At 43.0% G+C, this 24,269-nt stretch overlaps 2 protein-coding genes across 3 annotated transcripts in view; one reads left to right on the top strand and one right to left on the bottom strand.

Annotated features, from left to right (window-relative positions):
• CCNK (cyclin K) overlaps window positions 1-13,768 on the bottom strand; it is a 33,043-nt gene extending 19,275 nt beyond the window's left edge. The window contains exons 1-7 of one of the 2 annotated variants that reach the window (XM_024196520.2): window positions 13,679-13,768; window positions 10,403-10,660; window positions 9,204-9,285; window positions 8,302-8,433; window positions 6,829-6,934; window positions 5,658-5,715; window positions 1,980-2,149 (exon numbers count right to left, since the gene is read on the bottom strand). In XM_024196520.2, the coding sequence (XP_024052288.2) occupies window positions 1,980-2,149; window positions 5,658-5,715; window positions 6,829-6,934; window positions 8,302-8,433; window positions 9,204-9,285; window positions 10,403-10,599 (745 nt within the window). In that variant the 5' untranslated portion in view covers window positions 10,600-10,660; window positions 13,679-13,768. Of the gene's footprint in view, window positions 1-1,979; window positions 2,150-5,657; window positions 5,716-6,828; window positions 6,935-8,301; window positions 8,434-9,203; window positions 9,291-10,402; window positions 10,661-13,678 lie in introns of those variants that run through there. The other variant, XM_024196521.2, reaches the window with a different exon arrangement.
• Window positions 13,769-14,201: 433 nt separating this feature from the next.
• Window positions 14,202-24,269, top strand: part of SETD3 (SET domain containing 3, actin histidine methyltransferase) — a 68,660-nt gene continuing 58,592 nt past the window's right edge. The window contains exon 1 of the mRNA XM_026651305.1: window positions 14,202-14,329. The gene's annotated coding sequence lies outside the window, so the exon portion shown is untranslated. The remainder of the gene's footprint in view (window positions 14,330-24,269) is intronic.

Here is a 24,269-nt window from a genome sequence, read left to right as displayed (position 1 = left end):
GTCTGAGCGGCTCAGTCCGCTGCCGGTCTGAGCGGCTCAGTCCGCTGCCGGTCTGAGCGGCTCAGTCCGCTGGCACCACTCAGCCCTCTGCCAGCCTGGGGTTCCATTCACTCAGCTGGCAGTGGGCTGAGCGGGGCCGGCGGCCGGGACCCCAGACCAGCAGCGGGCTGAGCGAGGCCGGTGGCTCGGACCCCAGACCAGCAGCGGGCTGAGCCGCTCAGCCCGCCGCCACTCTGGGGTTCCGCCCGCTGGCTCCTGCCAGCCGGGGTCTCAGCCGCCGGCCTTCTCAGCCCGTTGCCAGCCTGGGGTTCCCTGGGGGTCCCCAGGCTGGCAGCGGGTCCTGAGTGGGGCTGGTGGCCAGGACCCCGGCTGGCAACGGGGCAGCAGCCAGAACCCCAGAGCGGCAGTGGGCTGAGCCGCTCAGCCCGCCGCTGCGTGCCATCACAAATCGGCTCGCGTGCCACCTTTGGCACACTTGCCGTAGGTTGCCGACCCCTGATCTACTGAGTGTGATCATCTTATTTGTATAAATGTACCACTCCTGTATGTGAAACTAGAAATATGAAATATAACTCTGAGGGCCTATTGTAATTATGCAAAGTGTGGGCCATTAATGGTGGTTTGAAATCTTGATGACTCCCATTAACCAGGACAATTGACTGCAGATGGCTCCGTTTTACCTTGTTTTCCTGGCAAATGGGTAATGAACTCTTACAGTGACATGTGATCATGTCACCTGAACTGGAATCCATCTTTAACCTGGTGCTTTTCTATTGAGAAGGGGGGGTGGGAACCCAGAGGGACAAAGGATTCCCGCCTTATGCAAAAGATATATAAATGGGTGGAACAGAACAAAGAGGAGAGCCATCATGAGGAATCCCCTAGCTTCCACCTGAGTTGGAACAAGGGCTGTACCAGGGGAAAGGACTGTGCCCAGACTAGGAAGGAGTCCAGTCTGTGAAAAAGACTTATTGAAACATCTCTCAGGGTGAGATTTTTACCTGTATTCAGTTGTATTACTGTATTAGGCTTAGATTTGCATGTTTTATTTTATTTCACTTGGTAATTCACTTTGTTCTGTCTGTTACTACTTGGAACCAATTAAATCCTACTTTCTGTATTTAATAAAATCACTTTTCACTTATTAACCCAGAGTATGTATTAATACCTGGGGGGATGCAAACAGCTGTGCATCTCTCTCTAACAGTGTTATAGAGGGCGAACAATTTATGAGTTTACCCTGTATAAGCTTTATACATGGTAAAACGGATTTATTTGGGTTTAGACCCCATTGGGAGTTGGGCATCTGAGTGTTAAAGACAAGAACACTTCTGTAAGCTGCTTTCAGGCAAGTCTGCAGCTTTGGGGCAAGTAATTCAGACCCTGGGTCTTTGTTGGAGCAGACGGGCATGTCTGGCTCAGCAAGACAGGGTTCTGGGGTCCCGAGCTGGCAGGGAAAGCAGGGGCAGAAGTAGTCTTGGCACATCAGTTGACAGTTTCCAAGGGGGTTTCTGTGATCCAACCCGTCACAATATTACTCAGCTCCCCTCTGGAAAGCTTAAGTAAACAGATGATCTTCAGTACCCAGGCCTAAAAGCAAGGTTGATGATTAAGGGAGAAACTGTCCAGACTAGGGTTGCCAGGCATCCAGTTTTCGACTGCAATGCCCGGTCAAAAAGGAACCCTGGCGGGTCCTGACCAGGCGGTTAAAAGTCCAGTTGGCAGAGCAGCAGGGCTAAGGAAGGCTCCCTGCCTGCCCTGGCTCTCCGTGACTCCCGGAAGCGGCTGGCATGTCCTTTGGCCTCTAGGCACAGGGAGGCTCTGCGCACTGCCCCCGCCCCTAACGCTGGCTCCACAGCTCCCATTGGCCGGAAACCACGGCACTTATTCTGCAATCAGAAAGTTGACAACCCTAGTCCAGACCTCAAATTTAAAAAAGAAGGCAAGTATTTAAAGTGTGACAAAAATATTTCTGGTACCTTCCAGAACATCAACAGGTACATCTTGAACAAACTGCTCCCACCATCTTCTGTACATTGGCTTTGATGTCCACTCCTGAATTTCAAACTTGCACAAACGGCCTGCCAGATACATAACTGCAACAGCTATGATCTCAGGTTCCCACTGCAGTGACAACGTAGTACAGAGACTAGAATATCAAAGAACAGTCATTTTAAGATAACCCAGATAGCTGCATCACAAGTCTGAATACCTGATATCTACAACATATTGTTGAGACAAAGCAGATGACAGTTAAATTTTAACATCTCATTCAGATAATTTTGGATTAACAAAACTAGGATTCCCGTCACAAACTAATTTACCAAACTAAGATCTTTGTTAATAGTACTTTGATGTAATATTAATTTGATTTTTAAACGTGCAAAGCACTATTATCTTGCAGCAACAAAAAGCAACATGAAGATTTAAAATATTTGTTCTCAGGAATTTATTTAGAAAAAGAGTCTGACATACCGAGATAAAGTTTTCACAAAAGCATGAGGGAATTTGGCTGCACCAGATTCCAGTTTGGGTGATTACATTCTGTTTATTTAAAAATTCCTCCTGTAACATCAGTTGTATATGATATTCTTCAAGTTCTGTCCTAAACAGTTGTTTGGTGGTTTTATTTCAGTGGTAGGTGAAAGGATTTCTACGTTTATTTTGTAATGCATTTGGGGATTATTTTGGATAAAATGCACTTAAATATAAACAACGAATCATGGGAATTTTAAGACCAAATACTCCAATGCATAAGTTTTAGTTCTAAGAGGTCTAGAAAGTTGTCCCAATTAGCATATGTAGTAGTGAAGGCTACAGTAAAGTTGACTTTACCACTACTTCTCAATTGTTAAGATTAATCATGAAATACTCAGCTTGATTTGCAATTTAAAACCCATAGAAAGATTAGAGCCAGCTTTTCTTCGGTAACCACTCAACTCATTGCTAAGTTCTATAATATAAGCTCTTCAAGCAAAAAGTCTGAAAATCTGCCATTCAGTGATCTAGCCAACTAGTTACAACAAATTTTACACCATTCATTCATTGACCAATTCACTATGGGTTCTTTTGTTTAGCACAAGGTACTAATAGCAGTTATGTTAAAAAAAACTCAGTTTATGGATGACTGAAGTACACAAAGCATTAGAGTGTACCCATAGAGGTGAGTCATTTAGTAGTTTCAAAACTAAAAATGCAAAAGGTACATAAAAAGAATGGCCATACTGGGTCAGATCAAAGGTCCATCAAGGCCAGTATCCTGTCCTCTGACAGTGGCCAATGGCAGGTGCCCCAAAGGGAATGAACAGACAGGTTATCATCAAGTGATCCATGCCCTGTCACCCAATCCCAGCTTCTGGCAAACAGAGGCTAGGGACACCATTCCTACCCATCCTGGCTAATAGCCGTGGGTGGACCTATCTTCCATGAATCTAGCTAGCTCCCTTTTGAACCCCGTTATAGTACTGGCCTTCACAACACCCTTTGGCAAGGAGTTGCAGAGGTTGACAGTGCATTGTGTGAAAAAATACTTTCTTGTGTTCATTTTAAACCTGCTACCTATTAATTTCATTTGGTGGCCCCTACTTCTTGTATTATGAGAAAAAGTAAATAACACTTCCTATTTACTTTCTCTATACCACTCATGATTTTATAGACCTCTATCACATCCTCCGTTAGTCGCCTCTTTTCCAAGCTGAAAAGTCCCAGTCTTATTAATCTCTCCTCATACAGAATCCGTTTTATACCCCTAATAATTTTTGTTGTCCTTTTCTGAACTTTTTACAATTCCAATATATCTTTTTTGAGATGGGGCGACCACATCTGCATGCAGTATTCAAGGTGTGCGAGTACCATGGATTTATATAGAGGCTATATGATATTTTCTGTCTTATTATCTATCCCTTTCTTAATGATTTCCAACATTCTGTTCACTTTTTTGACTGTCGCTGCACATTGAGTGGATGATTTCAGAGAACTATCCACAATGACTCCAAGATCTCTTTCTTGAGTGGTAACAGCTAATTTAGACCCCATCATTGTGTATGTATAGTTGGGATTATGTTTTCCAATGTGCATTACTTTGCATTTATCAACATTAAATTTCATCTGCCATTTTGTTGCCCAGTCACCCAGTTTTGTGAGATCCTTTTGTAGCTCTTCGCAATCTGCTTTAAAAAACTTTCAAGGAGTAAACTAGATTAGAATTTCCTTTCTTAATGTTGCTTCTACATCCATGGCACTTAGGTCTATGTTTATATTACAGCTAACACAGGATGCCTAACCCTCTGCTCTGAAACCCTTTAATGGATGTTGCATAGCATCATTTTTCACAAAGTCCCATGGGATAAGTCTCACCATTCAGTGTGCACTAAGCATAGTGCAGGATCTTAAGGGCTAAGTGAAAATCTTAACCAAAGTAGCCGTAGTTTAAATCCACATTGATGACAGTATGGAACAAAGCTGCCTAAGTCCAGTAGTTTTTCCAAGGGCATTTTTCTGAATTCCAAGTATAGTGCTGTCTCAACAATACTATCGATTTTTCTGAATTTACAAGAAAAAAGTTTCTCAACTGCCATCCTGCATATTCAACCTGGGATCTGAAAGTCAAGCTAGATTCTTTCCTTCCTATGTATCACCATCCGCAATAAAGATGATGCAAGCCAAATGGTACAGTCACACCTGTGCCAGACACCTTTCTTCAACTTATGTCACCACCGTCACCCATGTAAACCAATTATCTCCATTTGGGTTGTACAGGTGTTCAAGACTGAGAATTTGAGCCTAAATTCTAATCTTGCATACCTAAAATTAAGCACCAGAGTAAAAGCGACCTATTTTCAGAGGTGCTGGGCACCCACAAGTCTGACTCAAATCAATGGGAATCATAGGTGCTTAGCGCTTTTGAACAATCAAGACCAGTTTTCTTTGTTACACAATTGTGTTGATGCACCAAGAAATTACCTAGCTCGTTCTCTCTCATGTGCTGGCTCTACAGTGCTAACAGAAGTGTAGTACACTAAGTTTATTTAAGCGTCTGAGGTATGCAGAAATGACTCAATACATCTACTAAGAAGGTGCTATTTTTTTACATAATCATCTTTCATAGTTAAATTCAGTTGAGCTACAGCTGGTTACAATGTAAAATCAAATATTTTGCCTGGGTTTTTTTCCAAGTGTTGTCTGATGAGACAGACAAACACCACTTATACCTGAACCTATTTACTGCACTGCACTATGAAGAATATAATATATGTTGCACAAAGACTATATTTCTGGGACTGACCTCTTCCCAGGCCAAGATATTGGTTCACACCTCTCTTCCTATAGGTATTGAAAGCTCTGGGATTTGGCTATGCCCTTTCTGGCCTCACTGTATGGATTGGAAGGAAGGACTGACCATATTCCCTGATCTGGGCCTTCCCCTGAAGTTCCTGATCTAAATTTTATCCTGGAATAAGAGGAATCCCTTCAGGTAAAAGCTCTGGAGTGAGGGCAGAAGGAGCATGGCCAAACCTGTGATCCATGGACAAACATGAACTGCCTTTGGAATGGGCACGAAGAGTGTGCATGACGGAGAAAGACGTCAGGGTCCAGAATAAACTAAGTGGTGGTTACTAGCTGAAATATTTAAATGTCTCGAAACTTTTTTTTTTTACCTGTCATTTACAAATGTCCATGCCATTTGAACCAGTTTTTGAATTTTGTTTTTATCCCCTGAAAGAGAGAAACAAAAAAGTTTACTAAACTAAAAAGCTCAGAAAATTTAGGTTTATAAACTATTATAAATGGAAAGACTTCTTAAAAATGGTATCTTTGCAATATTCTAATCTTTTCAGGTATATGAGCTAAAACTGATCTGTTATGGGTGCAAACCTGTTAACATTCTAACCTCATGTTTTCATATGCTCAAAGTCCCCCAAAACATTTGCCTTTTGCACTGAATTTTTTGAGTTTTGAAAAATGGTAGGGGGACCCAGAATTGGTTTGTAAGTGGGAACAAATTCAGTGATTTTTTTAAGGCAATTTAAAGTTAAATAGTTATTGTTTGGAGACTGAACAAGTAGCAGAAAAAGAACTTTTCACCTGGGCCAGTAGGCCTAGACTGGAAAGCATCAAGGACGTTTTCACGTTATACCAGGCCAGGAAAAGAAAACCCTTAAGCCACTGGATTCAAATGATTTATACATAAGGCTGAGAGTCTATCACGGAGGTCATGGATTCCATGACTTTCCATGACCTACATGACTTCTGCAGCAACTGGTGCTGGTTCAGGGGCTGCAGTTCCTGGCCAATGGGAGCTGCGGCAGCCAGCATTTGTGCCCCTCCACCGCCTAGGAGCTGCAGGGATGCGGAGCCGGGTAGGGAGCCCCTGCCAGCCCCGCCAACCCTCCCGGTCCTCCCCTCCCCCCGGCTGCCCTCCGGGCCACCTCCCCCAACCCAAGTTTTAGTCACAGGCATTTTTAGTACAAGTCATGGACAGGTCACAGGCCGTGACCTGTCCATGACTTGTACTAAAAATACCCGTGACTAAAACGTAGCCTTATTTATACACAATAGTCATACACCGAGAAAAGTGACATGATCTCTTTAACATCTTAAAGATTGGTTTGAGCTGAGGACTGAAAGCCAAGAATACCTAAATTCTACTAGTTCTCACTCTGTGGGCTTGGAAGTCACAACCTCTGTCCCAGTTTCCTTCTGGGAAATACGGTTAATATTTCTCTCAGATGGTTGGTGAATAGATTAAAGTTTTTAAAGAAGTACAAATCAAGTGTGCTATTTAAGAGCTGTTCAATATTGTTCAGCAATGCAACTCTTTATATTTACCTTTGAGTTGTTTGGCATACTTGAGAAGAAACTGGTATGGATGTTCCACTTGTAAATCAAACTTTATTGTTTGTAATAAGATTCTCTCCAGGACCATCACTTCCTCCTAGACAATATGACAAAGTAACCACAAAACATATAATTCCCTCTTTTATTCATGAACATTTGATGCTCATTTGAAATGTGACCTTATTTCCAGTTGAATTTGTTTAGCTTCAGCTTCCAGACACTGGATATTATTATGCATTTGTCTGCTAGATTATCTTTCCCCATGCAGGTATTTATAAGACTGTGATCAAGTCACCTCCTAGCTTTCTCTTCAGTTATTCCCTACCATTGATGGCCCTGACCTTTCAGAGACTGAATCGCCTACTTTAAATGTTAGCATTCTGAGATTTAACTGCCCAATATGAGTTATTACTGAACCTAATTATGCTTGAATCTATTAGTTTCTCTTAAATATTCTTAACCTTTAGGGTTATTTACCAAGTGTTTACTTCAGTGAATGAAGCAACTGAATCCATATTCTCACCTCCATTCTCCCACCTCACTACCTAAAATGTCTAAAACAGATTAAAACTCCATTTTGGGGTGAGCTGTTCTACATTTGGGATGGCAGATCACAAGAGACACACTTGGGCTAAGTTTCTGAAAAGTGAATAGGGGTTTTGGGTGCCTCAGTTGTGGCATACCCATCTTGACACTTTAAAGAGGCCTTCTTTTCAGAAAGTGTTAAACACCCATCCTATGGAAAACTGAGCCCCTGTAAGGTGCCTCAAGATAGGTACCTCAAAACTGCAGCATCCAAAATCACTAGTCACTTTGAAAAATCTTGGCCTTTGATGGTGACAGCTGAGTATCAACTAAGAAAACAAGCTATCACAGCAAATGCAATGGCAAAGCTAACTGCTAAATAAACTATGAAATATAAGCAGCATTACTCAGAAAAGTAATACCAACAGCACATAGTGAGATTTAAAAAACTAACATCTCCCATAATCTTTTAAAGGTATGGCATCTAATTAAAAATAAGTCATATTTGTCTGAAAAATGTGTATATACTATAGTTACAAATTAACATCTACAACTACTACAACTGAACGAAACTAGTGGCAAAATTTTTTCCCCCAGTTCGTTTACTTTGTGAATTTGACAGCATTTTATGTAGTCAATTTCACAGTTTACACTGTATAATCAATCAGTTTCTCTTTTGCTGAAAACACCTTATAAGCAATAGGAAAGCTGAAACACACGTAATTTAGACTATATATGTGGCAATATACCAGAAAATTAAATTTTAGGTTTATTTGTCTAACTTGAATAATAAAGTTGACAGTGCCCTTTCAAATGAGAATCCAATTTTCCTTTTAGCTCAGAAGAGAAATAAAGCCTGGAAATATATAGCGTAAGTATCAACTCTGCTAAAACGCTAAGTTAAGTAAAAGAATCATAAGCATGAATAAATTATTTTACCTTTGGGTCATCACCAAACTGTCCAAATTGTACATCATTTAGTAAGCTACGAGCTGTTTTGATTATATCTTTACATTTTTTTGGAGTTTCTTCAACTTTTCCTGCCAGGAAGAGACAGCAGGCTCCAGTCACCTAACAAAGAAAATTCTGTCAGAACGTCTACATTTACAATGCCGCATCTATATACTAAAAAAGAATGGTGTTTTAAGTGTCAGTTTCAACAATCAGGTTATGAGATGCTGTTTCTCAGAGAATAGTTAATAGAATTAGAAGCTCAGGCAATGATTATACGCACAATTTAGCTTTTCCTATTTCCAAGTAAATACAACCTTTTGGAAGACAGTCTATTAAGTAGCATTTTAGTTTATTTAAAGAAATACAACCAGAGGTTTTTGTCTTGGCATAGAGAGCATTGCCTCACAAGGGGGTTTAAAAACGTAATTATACATGTAATTTGTCTTTTCTTTGACCACTTAGCCCCTGCTGCAAATCACAAATTGTTACAGTTTCAATTACATCAACATAACAAAATTGTAACAGCAAGATAAAACATTTTCAATACATGGAAAATATGAGAACTGTGTAATACTTTGTGTTTAAAGCATGTCTTGTTTCTACATTCAATCGTAAATCAAACAATCACATGTAATTAAAATACTCCAAATTATCCTTATGAAATACTTCTGCAACTCTGAAAAGCACAATATTAACAGAAAGCTTAAACATTTAAAGAAACAATATGTATAAACTATAACCGTGGCAAGATATTTCAGGGGATTATTCATAAACATGAGGCTTTAGTTAAGAAATGAGGCCACCAGCCTTTCTTAGTTGCCATCACTTTAAATATTCCATACTTAAAGCAACCATGGAATTAAGAAGTCAATGCTGTAAATACTTACATATCTTGGGAACTGTTTGAAGGAATGAAACATATAAAATCGATGAAAATAAATTATTCCAGTTGCCAAAGTGTCATAGTGTCTGCGCTACACAATAAGGATTTAAACAGTATAAATCAAAGTTCAAAACACAAGACACATGAGAGGAAGCCAAGTCAGAGAAAAAGCCTGTTTTGAACAAATAAGCTGACTGATTCTCTAATATCTGATATTTTTTAAAGTTTTGAAAGCAAGTGTGATGTTTTACCCAAAAAGTCCCACAAAAAACACAAGGTTCCTGCCCTGAGCATTTTTTAATCTAATTCAGGTGCAGTAGATATCTAGAACAGTGTAAAAGGCATGGCTACAGAGTCAAGGTAAAGTTCACCCTGGTACAGAGGGTCCATAACACCATCTGCATGACGTAAGCCCCGCACCTGGCTTGGAAAAGCCAACAATAATGGCAGGCTTGGAGAGGAGTCATGGAATTTAATGATCACAACACCCAAGCAAGTGGTGGAGGCACTGAGACCACTGTTTCAACTAGACTGGGAGTACAGCCAAGAGAAGGACTTTCCCTGTGGCTGACAGGTGGATTTTGCTTCCCCTTAACTCTCCATTAAAATGTGATTGTTAAGGGCTGATGTAGCTGAAATGAAATCCAACTTTAGTGAAGATCAAAACTATAGAAGCTAAGATTTTTAATGAGGAACTGAAGGAGAAAAGGGATTATTGGTATACAAAAGTGGAAAGTAATTCCAAGTATAAGGAATGGCAAGAAGAGAAGAAGCTGGGAACAGAAGAAAAAGATGGAATAATTAGGAGAGAATATACAGAGGGGCAAAATGCACAAGAAAAGATGTAAATTCAAAAACATGCCTAAACAGAGCCTTGAAGGGAAAGACCACGAGCTTTTAATTTCTAAAATCACCACACAACTGACAGGCCACTTTTCCCCTTTATGTTGTCACTTCATTAGTTAAGATAGTTCATTTGTTACAGAAACTAGGATTCAATTAACAGAAGAAAATGTTCAAGTAGAAAAACATTAAACATCAAAGATATTTAATTTAAAAATCTTAGTGATGTTTTTGAAATAAGACTACACTGTACAAATTAATGACACAAATGCACAAGGACCACTCTTGGTATATTTTTTCTGGACTTTCTAATTCATAATGCTACAATCGTACCCTGAAAATATCAACTCAAAAGGATACAGTCCCAGACGTGTTCCTACATCAAATATGAATCTGGCTCCTTCTCGGCGGTATCGTGCCTCAGTAGCTGGATCAAGTCCTTCTAACTGTGATGGTGTATGTGCCAGATCTTTTTTATCCCAGTACCAACATGGTTTTGTGTGGTCCAGGTTTGCCAAATTTACAGAAGGGCTGGAATTTTCTTTATTCTCCTTCATTTATTGAAGTAGAATTGTTCCTGCTTGATACGTTTTCAGACAATGGGTTTTCAGACAGCAGCTTCAAAATAATAATAAAAAAAATAATCAGGTAAAACTGCAACAGACCAACATTTTTCATCCGAGATAAGTGATATTTTTGCTATGCACACTTACACTATACATGTCACAAGGTAGAATGGAAAGATGACGTGAAAGAAGGGAAACATATTTGTGTATTTTTTGCTTATTAATGATGCATAAAAAAGGCTTGAAAAGTTTTTTTGAAAAGATACTTCACTTGTGAAAAATTCAGGTTTCATCTACACTGGTTTCCCCTAGTCTGTGGACATGTGGAAAACTAAGAGAATGATGTAAATGCCAAAATAGGGAAATTTGGGCAAATAAGTGACTACAAATCTCTTATTATATTTGCTCACTTGATCTAGGGCGTATGCCGTGTTTCAGAGTAGCAGCCGTGTTAGTCTGTATCTGCAAAAAGAACAGGAGTACTTGTGGCACCTTAGAGACTAACAAATTTATTTGAGCATAAGCTTTCGTGGGCTACAGCCCACTTCTTCGGATGCTTCTAGGCCCTAAATGGTTTAGGAACTACCTACTTGAAAAACGATTTCTCCCCCATGGCACAGCAACACATTGGATGGACATAAACAGGAGCCCTGCTGGTATAAATGAATTGGGGTCTGCAGCCAGGGCACACCCTTCTTTGAAATCTACACCTCACTTCCACATAGACGCTCCCCGATTTACGCAAGCATTCTGTTCCGGAACACCTTGCATAACTCTAATTCTGCGTAAGTCGGAAACGTATCTCCGACCATGATGCATAAATAAATAAATAAATAAATTCCTAATTCTAGTTTACAGAACTTTTTCCGTAAATTCAGATTTGCATAAATCAGGACTTGCGTAACCCGGGGAGCGTCTGTATGTGGAATTCCATGTCACCTCCATACTGGCACACATAACAAAAGTCATGTGGGGGGAGTGGGGCCGAGGTGCTCGGAGTGTAGGAGGTGGTTCAGGAGTGGGGCCGAGTATTGGAGTGCAGGGGGGTGAGGACTCCGGCTGGGCTCTGGGGTGGGGCCGAGGATGAGGGGCTCAGGGCTAGGGCGGTGGGTTGGGGGCAGGGCTGGTACTACCATTTAGGCAAACTAGGTGGTTGCCTAGGGCGCCAAGATTTGGGGGCACCAAAAAGCGGTGCCCCCAATTTTTTTTTTTTACATCGTTCCTACGCCCCCTCCCCGAGCGCGCGGTCGCCACTCCACTTCTCCCGCCTCCCAGGCTTGCAGCACCAATCAGCTGTTTGGCGCTGCAAGCCTGGGAGGGGAGGAGAATTAGAGCAGGGGCAGCGTGCTTGGGGAGAAGGTGGAGCAGGTGAGCTGCCGCACGGCTCCCCGGGCCTGGGGGGTGGAGGGCTGCCGCTGGGGTGCCTCGGGGGGGGAGCTGCTGCAGGGCTCCCCAAATCACCTCTGTTATGCCCCCTCCCCGAGCACGTGGTCGCCACTCCACTTCTCCCGCCTCCCAGGCTTGCGGCGCCAATCAGCTGTTTGGCGCCGCAAGCCTGGGAGGGGAGGAGAATTAGAGCGGGGGCGGCGTGCTCGGGGAGGAGGCGGAGCAGAGGTGAGCTGCCGCACGGCTCCCCGGGGGGAGAAGCTGTCGCGGGGGGAGGGGGGGGCGGGGAGCTGCCGCAGGGCTGGGGGGGGTGCAAGGTGCCCTTGCACTGGCCCTGATTGGGGGTGTGGGTTCTGGGGTGGGGCCAGGGATGAGAGGTTTGGTGTGCAGGCTGCCCCGGGGCTACGGCGGGAGAGAGGACTCTCCCCATCTCTCTCTCCCAGTAGCAGCACCTGGGCTGGGGGAGTAGAGGCATCTCTCCCTGCCACAGCCCCAAGCGCCTGCATGGCAGTTAATAGGCTGCTCTCACACAGAATGCTCTCGCTCCACACCTAGATTCCTCCACACCCAACCCCTCCACACTTTGATCCTGCTGAGCTCGGCCTACCTGCCCATATTTGGTGCAGAGGGGCAGGACCCCAAGATGTTTCTGGGGCAGGCCCAGCCTTTGTGCTGTGTCAGGGTCAGGTGCAGCCTCACTGCCGTGTTGTGGATGGGGGGAGCTACAGGGGGATCTCCTACCTCTGTGCAGTCAGTGGCCTGTGCTCCCCACTACCATACTGGAGCCTTCACATTTATTGACAAATAAAATTTGCAGAATTCTAAAATATTGTGTGCTACATTTTTTATTTTTTGGTGCAGAATTCCCTCAGGAGTAAAACTCTCAATCCTTTGTTTCAAGAAGTTTCCCATCAAAACCAAAACAGACAACATCTAGTACACTCAATATTTTAACAATATTAAACTAAGTTTTATTTTAAAAATCCTCTTTATACATCACAAAAAGCACCATGAGCTCATTCCTACCCTCCTTAGTACAGCATCTTCAAACATAAACCAGTTTATAAAGTGAAACTGCTCTTGGAAAAGTTCACACTACCTCCTGCCTGATAGCCAGCAAAGAAATATTGATTTAATCCAACGTACAGTCTTGCCTGTCCTTTTCCTACGTGTGACACAAATAGCACAACCGAACCGAAAAGCAATGTTATGTTTTTTATGACACCAGGCTCCCTCAAACACGAGAATTCAGGGAGACGCCGAACTAAGTAAGAGAAACAACGCACAAGGCCGACTGGCACGACAGCCGTGTTTGCACGCATATTTCCACACAGCCCCTCCCCAGCTCCACGGTCCCCCGCACCGCAGGCTCTCAACCGCGCAGACTCAGCTCCATGCCTGCGCCCACCCCACCGCCCCAATACCCCGCTGCCTCAGGGCCACCGACCACAGCCATCCCCGCCATTTTTTGGCCAGGATCTCAGTTTGCGCCTCACTCCATACCCAGCGGCCTAGCCACAGCATCCCCCCCCACTATCACAGCCCCTTCTCCTCAGCGCCCCGGCCCTCGCTCCAGACCCAGGAGTCCCCTCCCCACGGCATTCCAGTCCCCATTCACCCAGCCCTGAGCCCCTCGTCACCACCAATACCACTCTGAGAGACGCTCCCCTCGAGAAACACTCACGAATCAAGCACGCGAGGGTCCCACAACACAGCGAGGCCACTAAAGACAACAACACCTTCGCTCCCTGCGCGGCGCCATCTTGGGAATCGGACCAAGTCGCTCCCGTACGTCACTGCGTCAGCGTCGCGAGGGCACGGCGCCCACGTTCCTACCGACCAATGAGAACCATAGCCATAGCTCTAACTTCCACCTTTCTCCGTCACACGCTGAGCAGAACAGGTCTGTGCGCACCCTACCGCGGTAGTGTCGAGGAAGACCAATCAGGGAGCAGAATCGAGAGGATTGCAGGCCACTTCAACCAATAGGAATCGAAAGTGGCAGGGGGAATTCTCACCAACCGGGAGTGGCCTGGCCCCTGGTCCCTGTTTCCGCTACTCCCAGTGGGTGAGCGACAGGGGCGGTGGCGAGGGGGCGGCCTATGGGATTCGTTGGTTGTGGCAGAGCTGGGGGCGGGCCCGCTGTGTGGGTGCGACTCAGCCAATGGCGGCAGCGGGGTGGGATCAGTGGGCGGGCCGGGCGTTGGGAGTGTGGGGCTCGGGTTAGCTCGGCCGCCACCTCCCCCCTTCCCCGGGCAGCGGACGGTGTCCGGTGAGAAACGTGGGCGATTCCGCGCTGTTTCCAAGAGGAGGCGCCGTCGCGGTCTCGCGGGAGGTAGGGACCCACCGACCGCTCCGTCCTCGTCTTCTTTTGGGGGGGCAGCCCCCCGCCCACCAGCCCTCTCACCCCTTGGCTGGGCATGGGGCGCTGCCCCCTCACATCACCTATCCCCCGCAGGGGCCAGCCTCCCCGGGAGCAACTCTCTCCCCCCCCCTCTTCCCCGGACGCATCCACTCAGAGCCCAGGCCTCGCCACCCGCTCCCCCCAGCGCCACTCTGAGCTCGCTCCACCCCGTGACTCTCCCTCTCTCAACTGCCGCCCCCATCTCTCCTAGGGGTGCCTTGACCTCACCCCATCCTCTGTGTCACCTTCCCTCCGGTGCGGGAACAGCTTCGCCCGCCCGTCTCCTCTGCTGGGAGCACCCCCGCACCGAGCACCCCCGTCCTCGTGCGCTGATCGCTGAAAACCTGCTTCCCGCACCCGCCGTCTTGGTGGGACAGGCTGTCCTCCTACTTCCCATCCGCCCCGCCTTTCTCCTCTCGTCTGTTCCTCTCGCGCACCCCCTTGCAGCTCCCCCTTCTCATCCCTCTCCTACTCTCACCCCGATTCCTTCTGGGGGTGCTGCAACCCTCAGGCCGCTCACCCACCACTCCACCTTGCTCCTCTCATGGGAATCACTACGCTGCTCTGTCCCCCATTTTGCCTTTTCTCTTCTGCTTCCCACTCACTGTCTTTCTGGAAGGAGACAACGCTGACCGAGATGGGCAGCACTTCATCACATGTGCTGCAGCTCTCCCACTTGCTGCTTGTCTATTTCCCTCTCCCAGTGTCTTGTTAGGGGAGGAGAGAAAAACATTACATCCCAAGCCCACATGCTACTCACTGTCCTGTATCTATGTGTGGATGTTTTGCTTTAATACCCATTTGTAGGCTCTGGAGGTATGAGATTTTCTTCACTTTTATGAAGACTGGAGGCAATTAAATCCACTTCCTCTCATTCATCTTCCTTCCCTTGCTCCTCCCTCCAAAAAAGTGATAGCAAGGGTGGAGAGTGAAAGTAAACAAATTGCTTAACTTGACTTCTCCATGATGTTGTCCCTCCTTTTTTGATTACAGGGTTCACATGTTTTAAAAATGTTTAAATCAGCTCCCCCTTCCTCTTTGCTTTCCATAATTCTCCCACACCTCCAATTCTCTGGGTCCATCTCTGTAGTGTTTCTGCTCATATGTGAGAGTCTAGTTTCCTGCTTCATAAGCAGGTGGGCAGGAGGAGGCTCAGATTCACTGATCAATAATTTAACGTTGGTTTGTACCATTTTAAGCACTCTTTTGTCCTCTCTTCTCCCATCCACTTTGTGGCTTTGCATTTTATTTTATTTCATTTTTTGTAAAAGAATTAAGTCCAGCAACTGAAAGACCCTGAATGATTTAAGCAAAGTATCTTTTAAATTGATTGATCTGCTGGGGTATTACTTCTCCATGAGTCTCTGTGTTGCAACCTTCCCAAATCAGTACTGAAGCAGCTGCTGAAACTGATGCCATGGCGAAGCTGTTTCTACAACTTCTTTTCCTGCTCAAAGAGGATTGGTTTAGACTAAAGTACCACTTGAAAAAATATAAAGATGAATTCATACTGCTGTTCTCTTCCACAGTAAAATGGCAGGCTGTGATCTCCCCAAATGTTCCATTTTACCTGTGAAATAAACACATCTCTCCCTTTTTCTCCTCCCAAGTCTGTGATGTTCAGTCCACATTTCAGACCAATGGCTAAACTTAGGCTTCAGTAGCTGGCAAAGAGGGGGAAAGCCTGTGTTCTCAAGGAAGGGGAAAGGGCTTTTTTCCTTATTAAGGTGACCTAATGGAGAAATGTACTGTTTTTTCAGAGGAGCAGTCTTGTTAATGTATAAATAAATAGCAAAATACTTACTTTTTATTGTACTATGCACTGAATATCTTTTACTCTTTCATTTGTTTTTGAAAACAACATAGTATAAAGAAGCTACTGTAGATATATGGATGAATGTGATGTTTCAGATATTATCCATATGTCTGGCTCTTAATTAAAACTAGACAGCCGCTCAGTAAACTACAAATACACAGAGAATATGTCTTCAGGGGCAAAAAGGGTGTGTTTTGTCAATCGTGTTAGCTCAGTCAGGTTAATTTAACATGACAACTTCGGACGTGCTAGTCTGCATTTTAACAGGGCTTTTCAATTGTGTTAATTGGATTGAGCTAACACAATTGAAAAACATACCCTTTTGCCTGTCAAAGCAGGGCCAGAGATAGTTTTAGGATTTCAGCCAAAATGTAAGCACATAGAATCAAAATACTCGCATGTCCAAGTAAAGGTGGACTGAGCTACAGACTGGATGCAGAGTTGAATTTCTCAAAGTCCTCTCTACTCACGAATACTGTATTTATTTTAACAACAACAACAAAACGTAAAGACACTGTCTATCCATATATATGAGATGCATGCATCTTTATTAGCAGTATTGTTCAGTATTTGTATAGTGCAAGAATGTGTGATTAGAATTATGGAGATTTCCCAACCAGATCCATAGTGCAGATTGCACTGAATTGTACATTTAAAGCAGGTTTTAAATCAATTAATCAAACATTAAGCTTTACACAGATGCTTATGTAGACTTGTCCCACTGTTATTAAAAAACTATGTCAATGTATGCTCACAAGAGGCCAAATTAAGGTTGCACAGGCAATGTTCATATTTGGATATAATACAGCAGGGGTAGGCAACCTATGGCACGCGTGCCAAAGGCGGCACAAGAGCTGATTTTCAGTGGCACTCACACTGCCCCAGTCCTGGCCACCGGTCCGGGGGGCTCTGCATTTTAATTTAATTTTAAATGAAGCTTCTTAAACATTTTAAAAACTTTATTTACTTTACATACAACAATAGTTTAGTTATATATTATAGATGTATAGAAAGAGACCTTCTAAAAACGTTAAAATGTATTACTGGCACGCGAAACCTTAAATTAGAGTGAATAAATGAAGACTCGGCACACCACTTCTGAAAGGTTGCCGATCCCTGTAATACAGTATGATTGTGTACATTGTGTCACATGTACATTCATAGATGTTTAAACTATTTTATCAAGATGTGTTTTTACTCTAATCTAGTTGAGGTTTGAATTAAAGTTATATATGTGAATGTGTTTTGGATGATTGAGATGTATATATTGTGGGTGGTTGTATTTTGGAAGTGTAAAGGAGTTGTGCATATAAGGTGCATTTAGCATAATGGCATGTAGGATCTGTATATTACAATATTGTAATGGCCAATGATGGGAGACAACATGGTCCAGTGGATTGGGTCTTTATAAGGAAAAACTTCAACATTGTATCAGGAGTGTAAATACTATAGAACATTACCAAAGATTATTTATAATAATAAACTACAGGTTACCAACTCATTAGCCTTTGTGAACTTGTACACACTTTGCAGTTAGTACAAAATGCATTGTTCTTAACAAGAACAAAAGAAATTACAATATACTGTATCACTTCAGAGCAGAATCAACATTTCCTATCTTTGGCTGTAAGTCTAACTCCACTCTTGCTGTCCTGTTTTTTGCTTCTCTTCATCTTGAAGTGCTTCTTAGATTCAATGTTCCTGTGGCTGTACCTCTTTCACAGAGTTTATCCACGAGCAGGGTTTCTTCACCTAGAGGACCGTACTCCTGTTATTTTTACTTGTCCATTAGGCACTTTTGAACAGTATTTTTTCAATAGATGCTCAGTCACTTTCTGTTCATACACTCTGTCAGTGGTGGGCAACCTACTGCTGTAAACAAACTGTCTGGCCGCCCACCAGCAGATTACCCTGACAGGCCACGTGCAGGCCGCAGGTTGCCCATCACTGCTCTAGATCCCTTTGTTGATGGGCTTCTCATTTTTTGCTTCCAGGATCTGTTTGTATCTAACACAGCTTTTTAGTCAATTCCCTTTTTCACAAATTATATTTCCTTTCAGTTTTTGTCCTTGATACTTGCTCTCTGGTAAGCCTATAGATTTTTATTTCCCTCTACTTCCCTTCTCCAGCAGTATCTGCTCAGGTACCCAGGTCTGTCTCCCCCCCACCACCACTTGTCCTGATCTAAAACCTTTAGTATTTTCCTTTTTTCCTCCTCCTCAGTTCCGAGTCCCCTACTTGTAGTCTCCTGTTCTTCTATTTTATCATCTTACCCCCTACCCAGGCTCCAGTTCATGAGCTAGCTCAACATCTCGATTCTTCTCCTCTAACAGCTTTTACCAACTGCTCCTTCAGGTGGATTCTGAGCCCCCTCCTCAGCTCGAGCTGCCCTTTCATGGGCCCTCTTCCTCACCCTCCAGGTGCGGCTGCATTGCAACTGGAGCAGGTGCTAGTGCCAGGGTACGGGTTACTACAAAAGCAATACATGAGAGCTAAGTTGTTATTTATGAAATAGTGGTTTATGTGTCTTTTAAAGTGATTGTTTTGACAAGAAATGCATTTGAGAAACCTGAACTCTTGGGTAACAAATGTTTTTTGTGTGGGACTCTTTAGAAGGGGGCAGTTCAGGAAGTGAGATATGAAGTGACAAAAACAATATGATGGGGTGATGATGGTTAGTGGTTTTGAATGGCTTTTTCATAAAGAGTAATATTTTCACTGGCTTATGTGAACAGTCGTCTGAGTAGAGAACTTCAGTGGGAGGCGGGGAAGGATATTGTCTGTCACGAGACAAGGCTTGAAAGTCCACTTGCTTATTTTTAACGGACAACTGATGTTTCCCCGGCAAGTGGAAAACAGCTAAAAACACTACTTCTCTCCCCCCAAAAAGAACTTGCACATCAATTTAGAAAAAAAAGTTACTTTCTCCAATATTAACTAATACCATGGTGTCTTCCTGAGTGGCATCTGAGGATAGCACCTAGTAGAAAATCCCAGTATTGTGGGGATCAAGGGGTATTGCTTTGGACGTGGCTGGTTCTCCCCACTCTCCAGTGTGTCGAATAGTCTTCTGGCTTAAAGTGTCTGATAAACTTCTCAAGCATTGATCAAGAGATGCTAGATTTGCCAGTATTTCTATCCCATCAATAAATATAGTCAGACTTCATTAATCTTACAATGTCAGACTTCTTGATTAGTAATAGTACTTTTTACTTTTTGAGGGTAGACTCGTGGATATTTTATACATGGCAAGTCAGTATTGTCAAGACACCATTCTGCTTGATTTCAATTAGTCTATGGTAAGAACTACTAATCAAATCCCTTTTGAGGCCCATTTATTGGGAACTATAATTGTGGTGTTGAGACAGGATTATTCTCTCAACTTGGTAAAACCCAGGTAGAAAATTGTGTATTGTCCTTTTGTCAGCAAATGTTGAATTTGTGTCTCAATACATATATAGACCCCCCTCTCTGTGTGGCTGACATATTATCGTTTTTTAAAATACATTTGATTCTAGTAACTTCATTTGATGTTGATTTCTGAAGGCTGGTTACTTCTGAGGGCTTGTTTACACATGCAGTGCATCTGGTGAAGATGCTGTTTGCTGACAAGAGAGAGCTCTTGTCAGCATAAAAAACCCACCTCCATGAGAGGCGGTAGCTATGTCAGTGGTAGAAGCTCTCCTGCCAATATAGCGCTATTCACATCCCTGAGCAATGTAAATTATTCTGAAATAAGATGTTGTGTAGACATAGCCTAAGTATTTTACCAATGGTGAGCTTTAACATACTTGAAAAGGGAAATTTAGTGTCTTCAAAGACTGTACAGCTGGTTTTTTTCCTGCACTTTAAAGACAGTGAATGTAGTTCTATGAAAAGCACTAGTTTGATGATCTTGAAACTAAAATTATTTTTTTCAGAGCAGGTACAGTGGAGGCAGTAGCAGTGCAATCTTCCTTATGTTGCACCAATATCCTCAACCCTATGCTAGTGATGGCAAACCTTAGTACTGTATTATGTGATACAGCTTTTGATAGAGGCAAAAGTGGTTCTGAATTTAACTCTGATTCTCTCCTTTACCAGTTAACTCATCAGAGACACTTCAACTTTCCAGACCAGGTTTCCAGGTGCTTAAATAAGAAAATAATTTTGGTTAAAATACGTTTTAAAGAGTAGAATCTCTATTAGTCTTATTTCTAATGCATCCAAAAAACTACGCTAAACACTAAGATGGCAAAGTAAAGTGTTCAAAGTTATAAGATGTCCAAATTAGTGTTGCTCATGCAACCTTAATTTGACTCCCTGGGTTCAGTTCCAGATTTTAATGGGGATTTGCTCTAGTGGTTAAAGATCCTTTTGACTCTGTAATCACTACATGTCTTCATCCCTGTCTACTTTTTTCCACTTTTCCCCCCTTTCCAGATCTTGCCCTTTTCCCCTCTGCTCCTGTGCCCTGAACACATCTCTACTCTTCCTCTGCTCTAATCCAACCCACACCCTGACTCCTGTCCCCCTCCTCCTCTGTTTCTATCCAACCCACCTACCCCAGCTGCTGCTTGCCTCCATTTCTCAACCCTCTGGTCCTGTTCTTTCCGCTCTCTGCTCCACCCCATGCTATGGTTTCTACAACTTCTGCACCTTGTCTCCTTCACTCCTCCCTCCCAATCCATCTGCATTCCTGTCAGGAACCTCCTTCCTTCTGCTTCTTGCACCAGCAAAAGGGGCATCGAGAGCAGAGGAGAGACAGTCTTGCTACTCTCAGTTCCAGTGCCCTGCTTCACAGTGGAATCTGGCAGTCAGTTGCAGGGAAAATCCTTCTTAGCCCCTCTAGCCTTGGGCTGGGGCATGCTCAGTAGACACAATCCTGGGAGAATTTAGCTGTCAAACTCTAAGTCACCGCTGATCATGTGCAAATTGAGACATTTCAGAGTCTCCTAAGGTGACCAAGTTTGGGCAGATTATCATGGGAAGGGCAAAAGGCACATCCCTGACACCAGTCCCAATGCCAAATTTCAAGTCCTTGCTCCAAAATATGGAAGTGCTAGTTTCTCAATGAAATGACTTAAGAATTTTTTTTAAAACACCTTCTTTTCCCCCAGTTTTGTTCTCTGAAACAGTTGAATGGTTTCAGCTGAAATTTTGTAGAAAAATTTAGCCTGAGGCAGACTCATGACATAGGAAACTTAGCCCTAATGGTTAAAGTTCGGTAAAGTTATAAACAACTTAAAACAGGGTTTTATAATGGTGCTGGGCAGTCTTAACCATAAGTGTCATTTTTCTGCACCAGTTATAATAGTTTCCTGATGTTATTCTTACGTCCTGATTCACTTGGACCTGAAAATAATTAATCAGTTGAGATTGGGAAATTCATTTCGGAACACTATTCATTTGTATCCCCTATATATCATTGGCATTATTTTCAGCTTCTCTTGACTGGTAAGTCTAATATGTTTGGGCTAAAAAGCTTTGGCAGAATTTAGAAGAATGTAATTCAGAGTTCAAGAGACAAAACTTGGTATTCTAAGAAGTATTTGCAATTGGATTTTACTCTACTACTTTTTGTATCAGTTTAAAAAGTACTGACCAAAAAAATGGACAGTAGAGAGAACATCACTGTGGTAAGAAGCAAGGAATATATTTTCTTTGCTTCATAAATTTACTTCTGAATTATAATATTCTAGCTTAGAATGACATATCAAACACCAAAATAGAACACCATTTAAAAAAAACATTTTTTAAACTCTTTTCTTTATATTTAAGTTAGAAGGGTGATTCTGAGGTCAAAGCCATATTTAGACTTTACTTTTTCTATGTTAGTCTTTCTGTGTGAAATTCTCGTCTTATTCTTCCTTGTGAGGAGGTACACATTTAGGATATGATATACAGTGGTCTAGTTATGCAGCTCCCAACAGAGGTAAATCAATATGTACCTTTATCCTTTTGTAAGCAGTTAGTGCAAATACCTGTATCTTCCATTTTTTCTTTTTATAATTTCAAAAATTCTTTAATCCATGCTTTATAACAAAACCTGCAAATCTCTTTTATATCCAGGTTGTAATCCTAGATCACCTTGATCGATTGGTCCATCAGCCCTCACAGAGAGAGCACCAATCACAACACATCATTTGTGGTATTTTAGCCAGTTCTTCAGCCACCCACTGGCCAGGCTGTCAGTGTCACCGGACACCCATAAGCATAAGACACTGCAGCCCAGAACCCCTGAGCAATCCGCCAGCCTCAGCCTCCCAAGTAGTTGGGATTACAGGCGCCACACCACTGTGCCCAACATAATCCCAGATATTAGGGCAAATGTAACTTCAGTATGTTCAGTTTTGCTGCTGTTGGAGTAAGCAGTCAAAAAGAGGGCGTTAATTCAGGAAATACCACTTTCCATAGTTGAGGTAAATGAGGACTACATTTTCGTAAAATGTTAGCATCTCCTTTTTTCATATATAGCTAAATGTTAAAAATATGAAGAAATAGTTTCTCCATTTAAACTGCCATTCATTTGTTTAGTTGTTTTAAATTAGGATGATATAATGTAACAATTAGAATAGCAGATTTTAGGAAATATTGGAGTATATGGCAAACCATTTATAGAGTTACTTTGAGAGGTGGTTGGATTCTGGAGTAATATGACAATGAGTTCTCTAGGACCAAAGCAGATCAGGCATGTTGCTTTCTAATGTTGAGAAAATGGATTAGTTACCTCTGGTTGCAACCTATTAGATAGGAATTAAAGCTAGCCTTGGATGAGTTAACCCCCTTGTCCTTGCAGGCAGGAAGTAAGTACTACAGTTGTGGTTGACCAAAGGTGAGGCCACTATGCAGATGACAGCCTTAAAATTAAGAGATGGGCTCACTCTGTATTCAGATGCTTTGAAATGATGAAGTGGCACTGGAACAAAGATGATGATAATAAAAATCCTTTAACCTTCAGTCCTGCTGATTGGAACACTATCGGATTCCTTAAGCTTTCTTTTACTACCTAAGACTTGAGAATTACTTCACTTGCACCATACTTAGGAGAAGTAGTGACTTCTGAAAGGATGAAAAGAAATTTCACGTACTGGCTGACATTTGCACATTTTTCTGATAATTGACACAAGAATGTACTGTAATTCTTACCAAAGCCCAGAAGTCCTCTGTAAATTCACATGAATTATTTCTTGTATTACATTATGCTAAATATGTGGCCTTTACTGACTTTATTTTTTGCTGTGATAAGCCCAATAGTTTGTTGAAAGCTAACCTGGGGGTTTCTAAGAACATCTCAACTATCCATTGTATTCAGAAGTGTTTCTAGTTCTGCATGACCTAATAGTTAGGATCCTACCAAATTCACAGGCCATTTTGGTCAATTTCACAGGCATGGGATTTTAAAAATCATAAATTTCATGATTTCACCTATTCAAATCTGAAATTTCACAGTGTTATAATTGTAGGGGTCCTGACCCAAAAAGGAGTTGTGGAACGGTTGCAAAGTTATGGGGGGGGAGGGGTTGCACTACTGATACCCTTACTTCTGCGCTGCTGCTGCTGCCTTCAGAGCTGGGCAGCTGGAGAGCGGCAGCTGCTGGCTGGGAGCCCAGTTCTGAAGACAGAGTCACCGCCAACAGCAGCGCGGAAGTAAGGATGGCATGGTATGGTATTGCCACCCTTACTTCAATTTAAGAGGAAGCAATAACTTGTATTTGGATCACTAGGTGGGAGGTAACATCTTAAACAAAGTTGCATCTTAAAACAAAGTTAACATTTAGTTCATCATTAATAAGGCTCCATGTTTGTCAAGAAAGTCACGGATTCTGTGACTTTCCGTGACTTCTGCAGCGGCCAGTGCACCTGGCCCGGGGGCCGCCTGAACAGCTCAGGCAGCCCCTGGGCTAGGCACACCGGACGCTGCTGGGGCAGTCTTGCCCTCGCCCTCCAGCAGCAGGAGTTTGGGTGTGAGGGGGGATTCAGAGCTGGGGGTTGGGGTGCTTACCAGAAGGGCGACAGCAACTGCAGTACCGGGGCTTGGGGCGAAGCGGAGGCAGCACGTGGAGCTAGGAGGTG

This window comes from Terrapene carolina, unplaced genomic scaffold, assembly GCF_002925995.2.
Source record: "Terrapene carolina triunguis isolate 2854851 unplaced genomic scaffold, T_m_triunguis-2.0 Scaffold96, whole genome shotgun sequence".
NCBI lineage: Eukaryota > Metazoa > Chordata > Testudines > Emydidae > Terrapene > Terrapene triunguis.
This window is presented reverse-complemented; position numbering and strand designations above follow the sequence as displayed.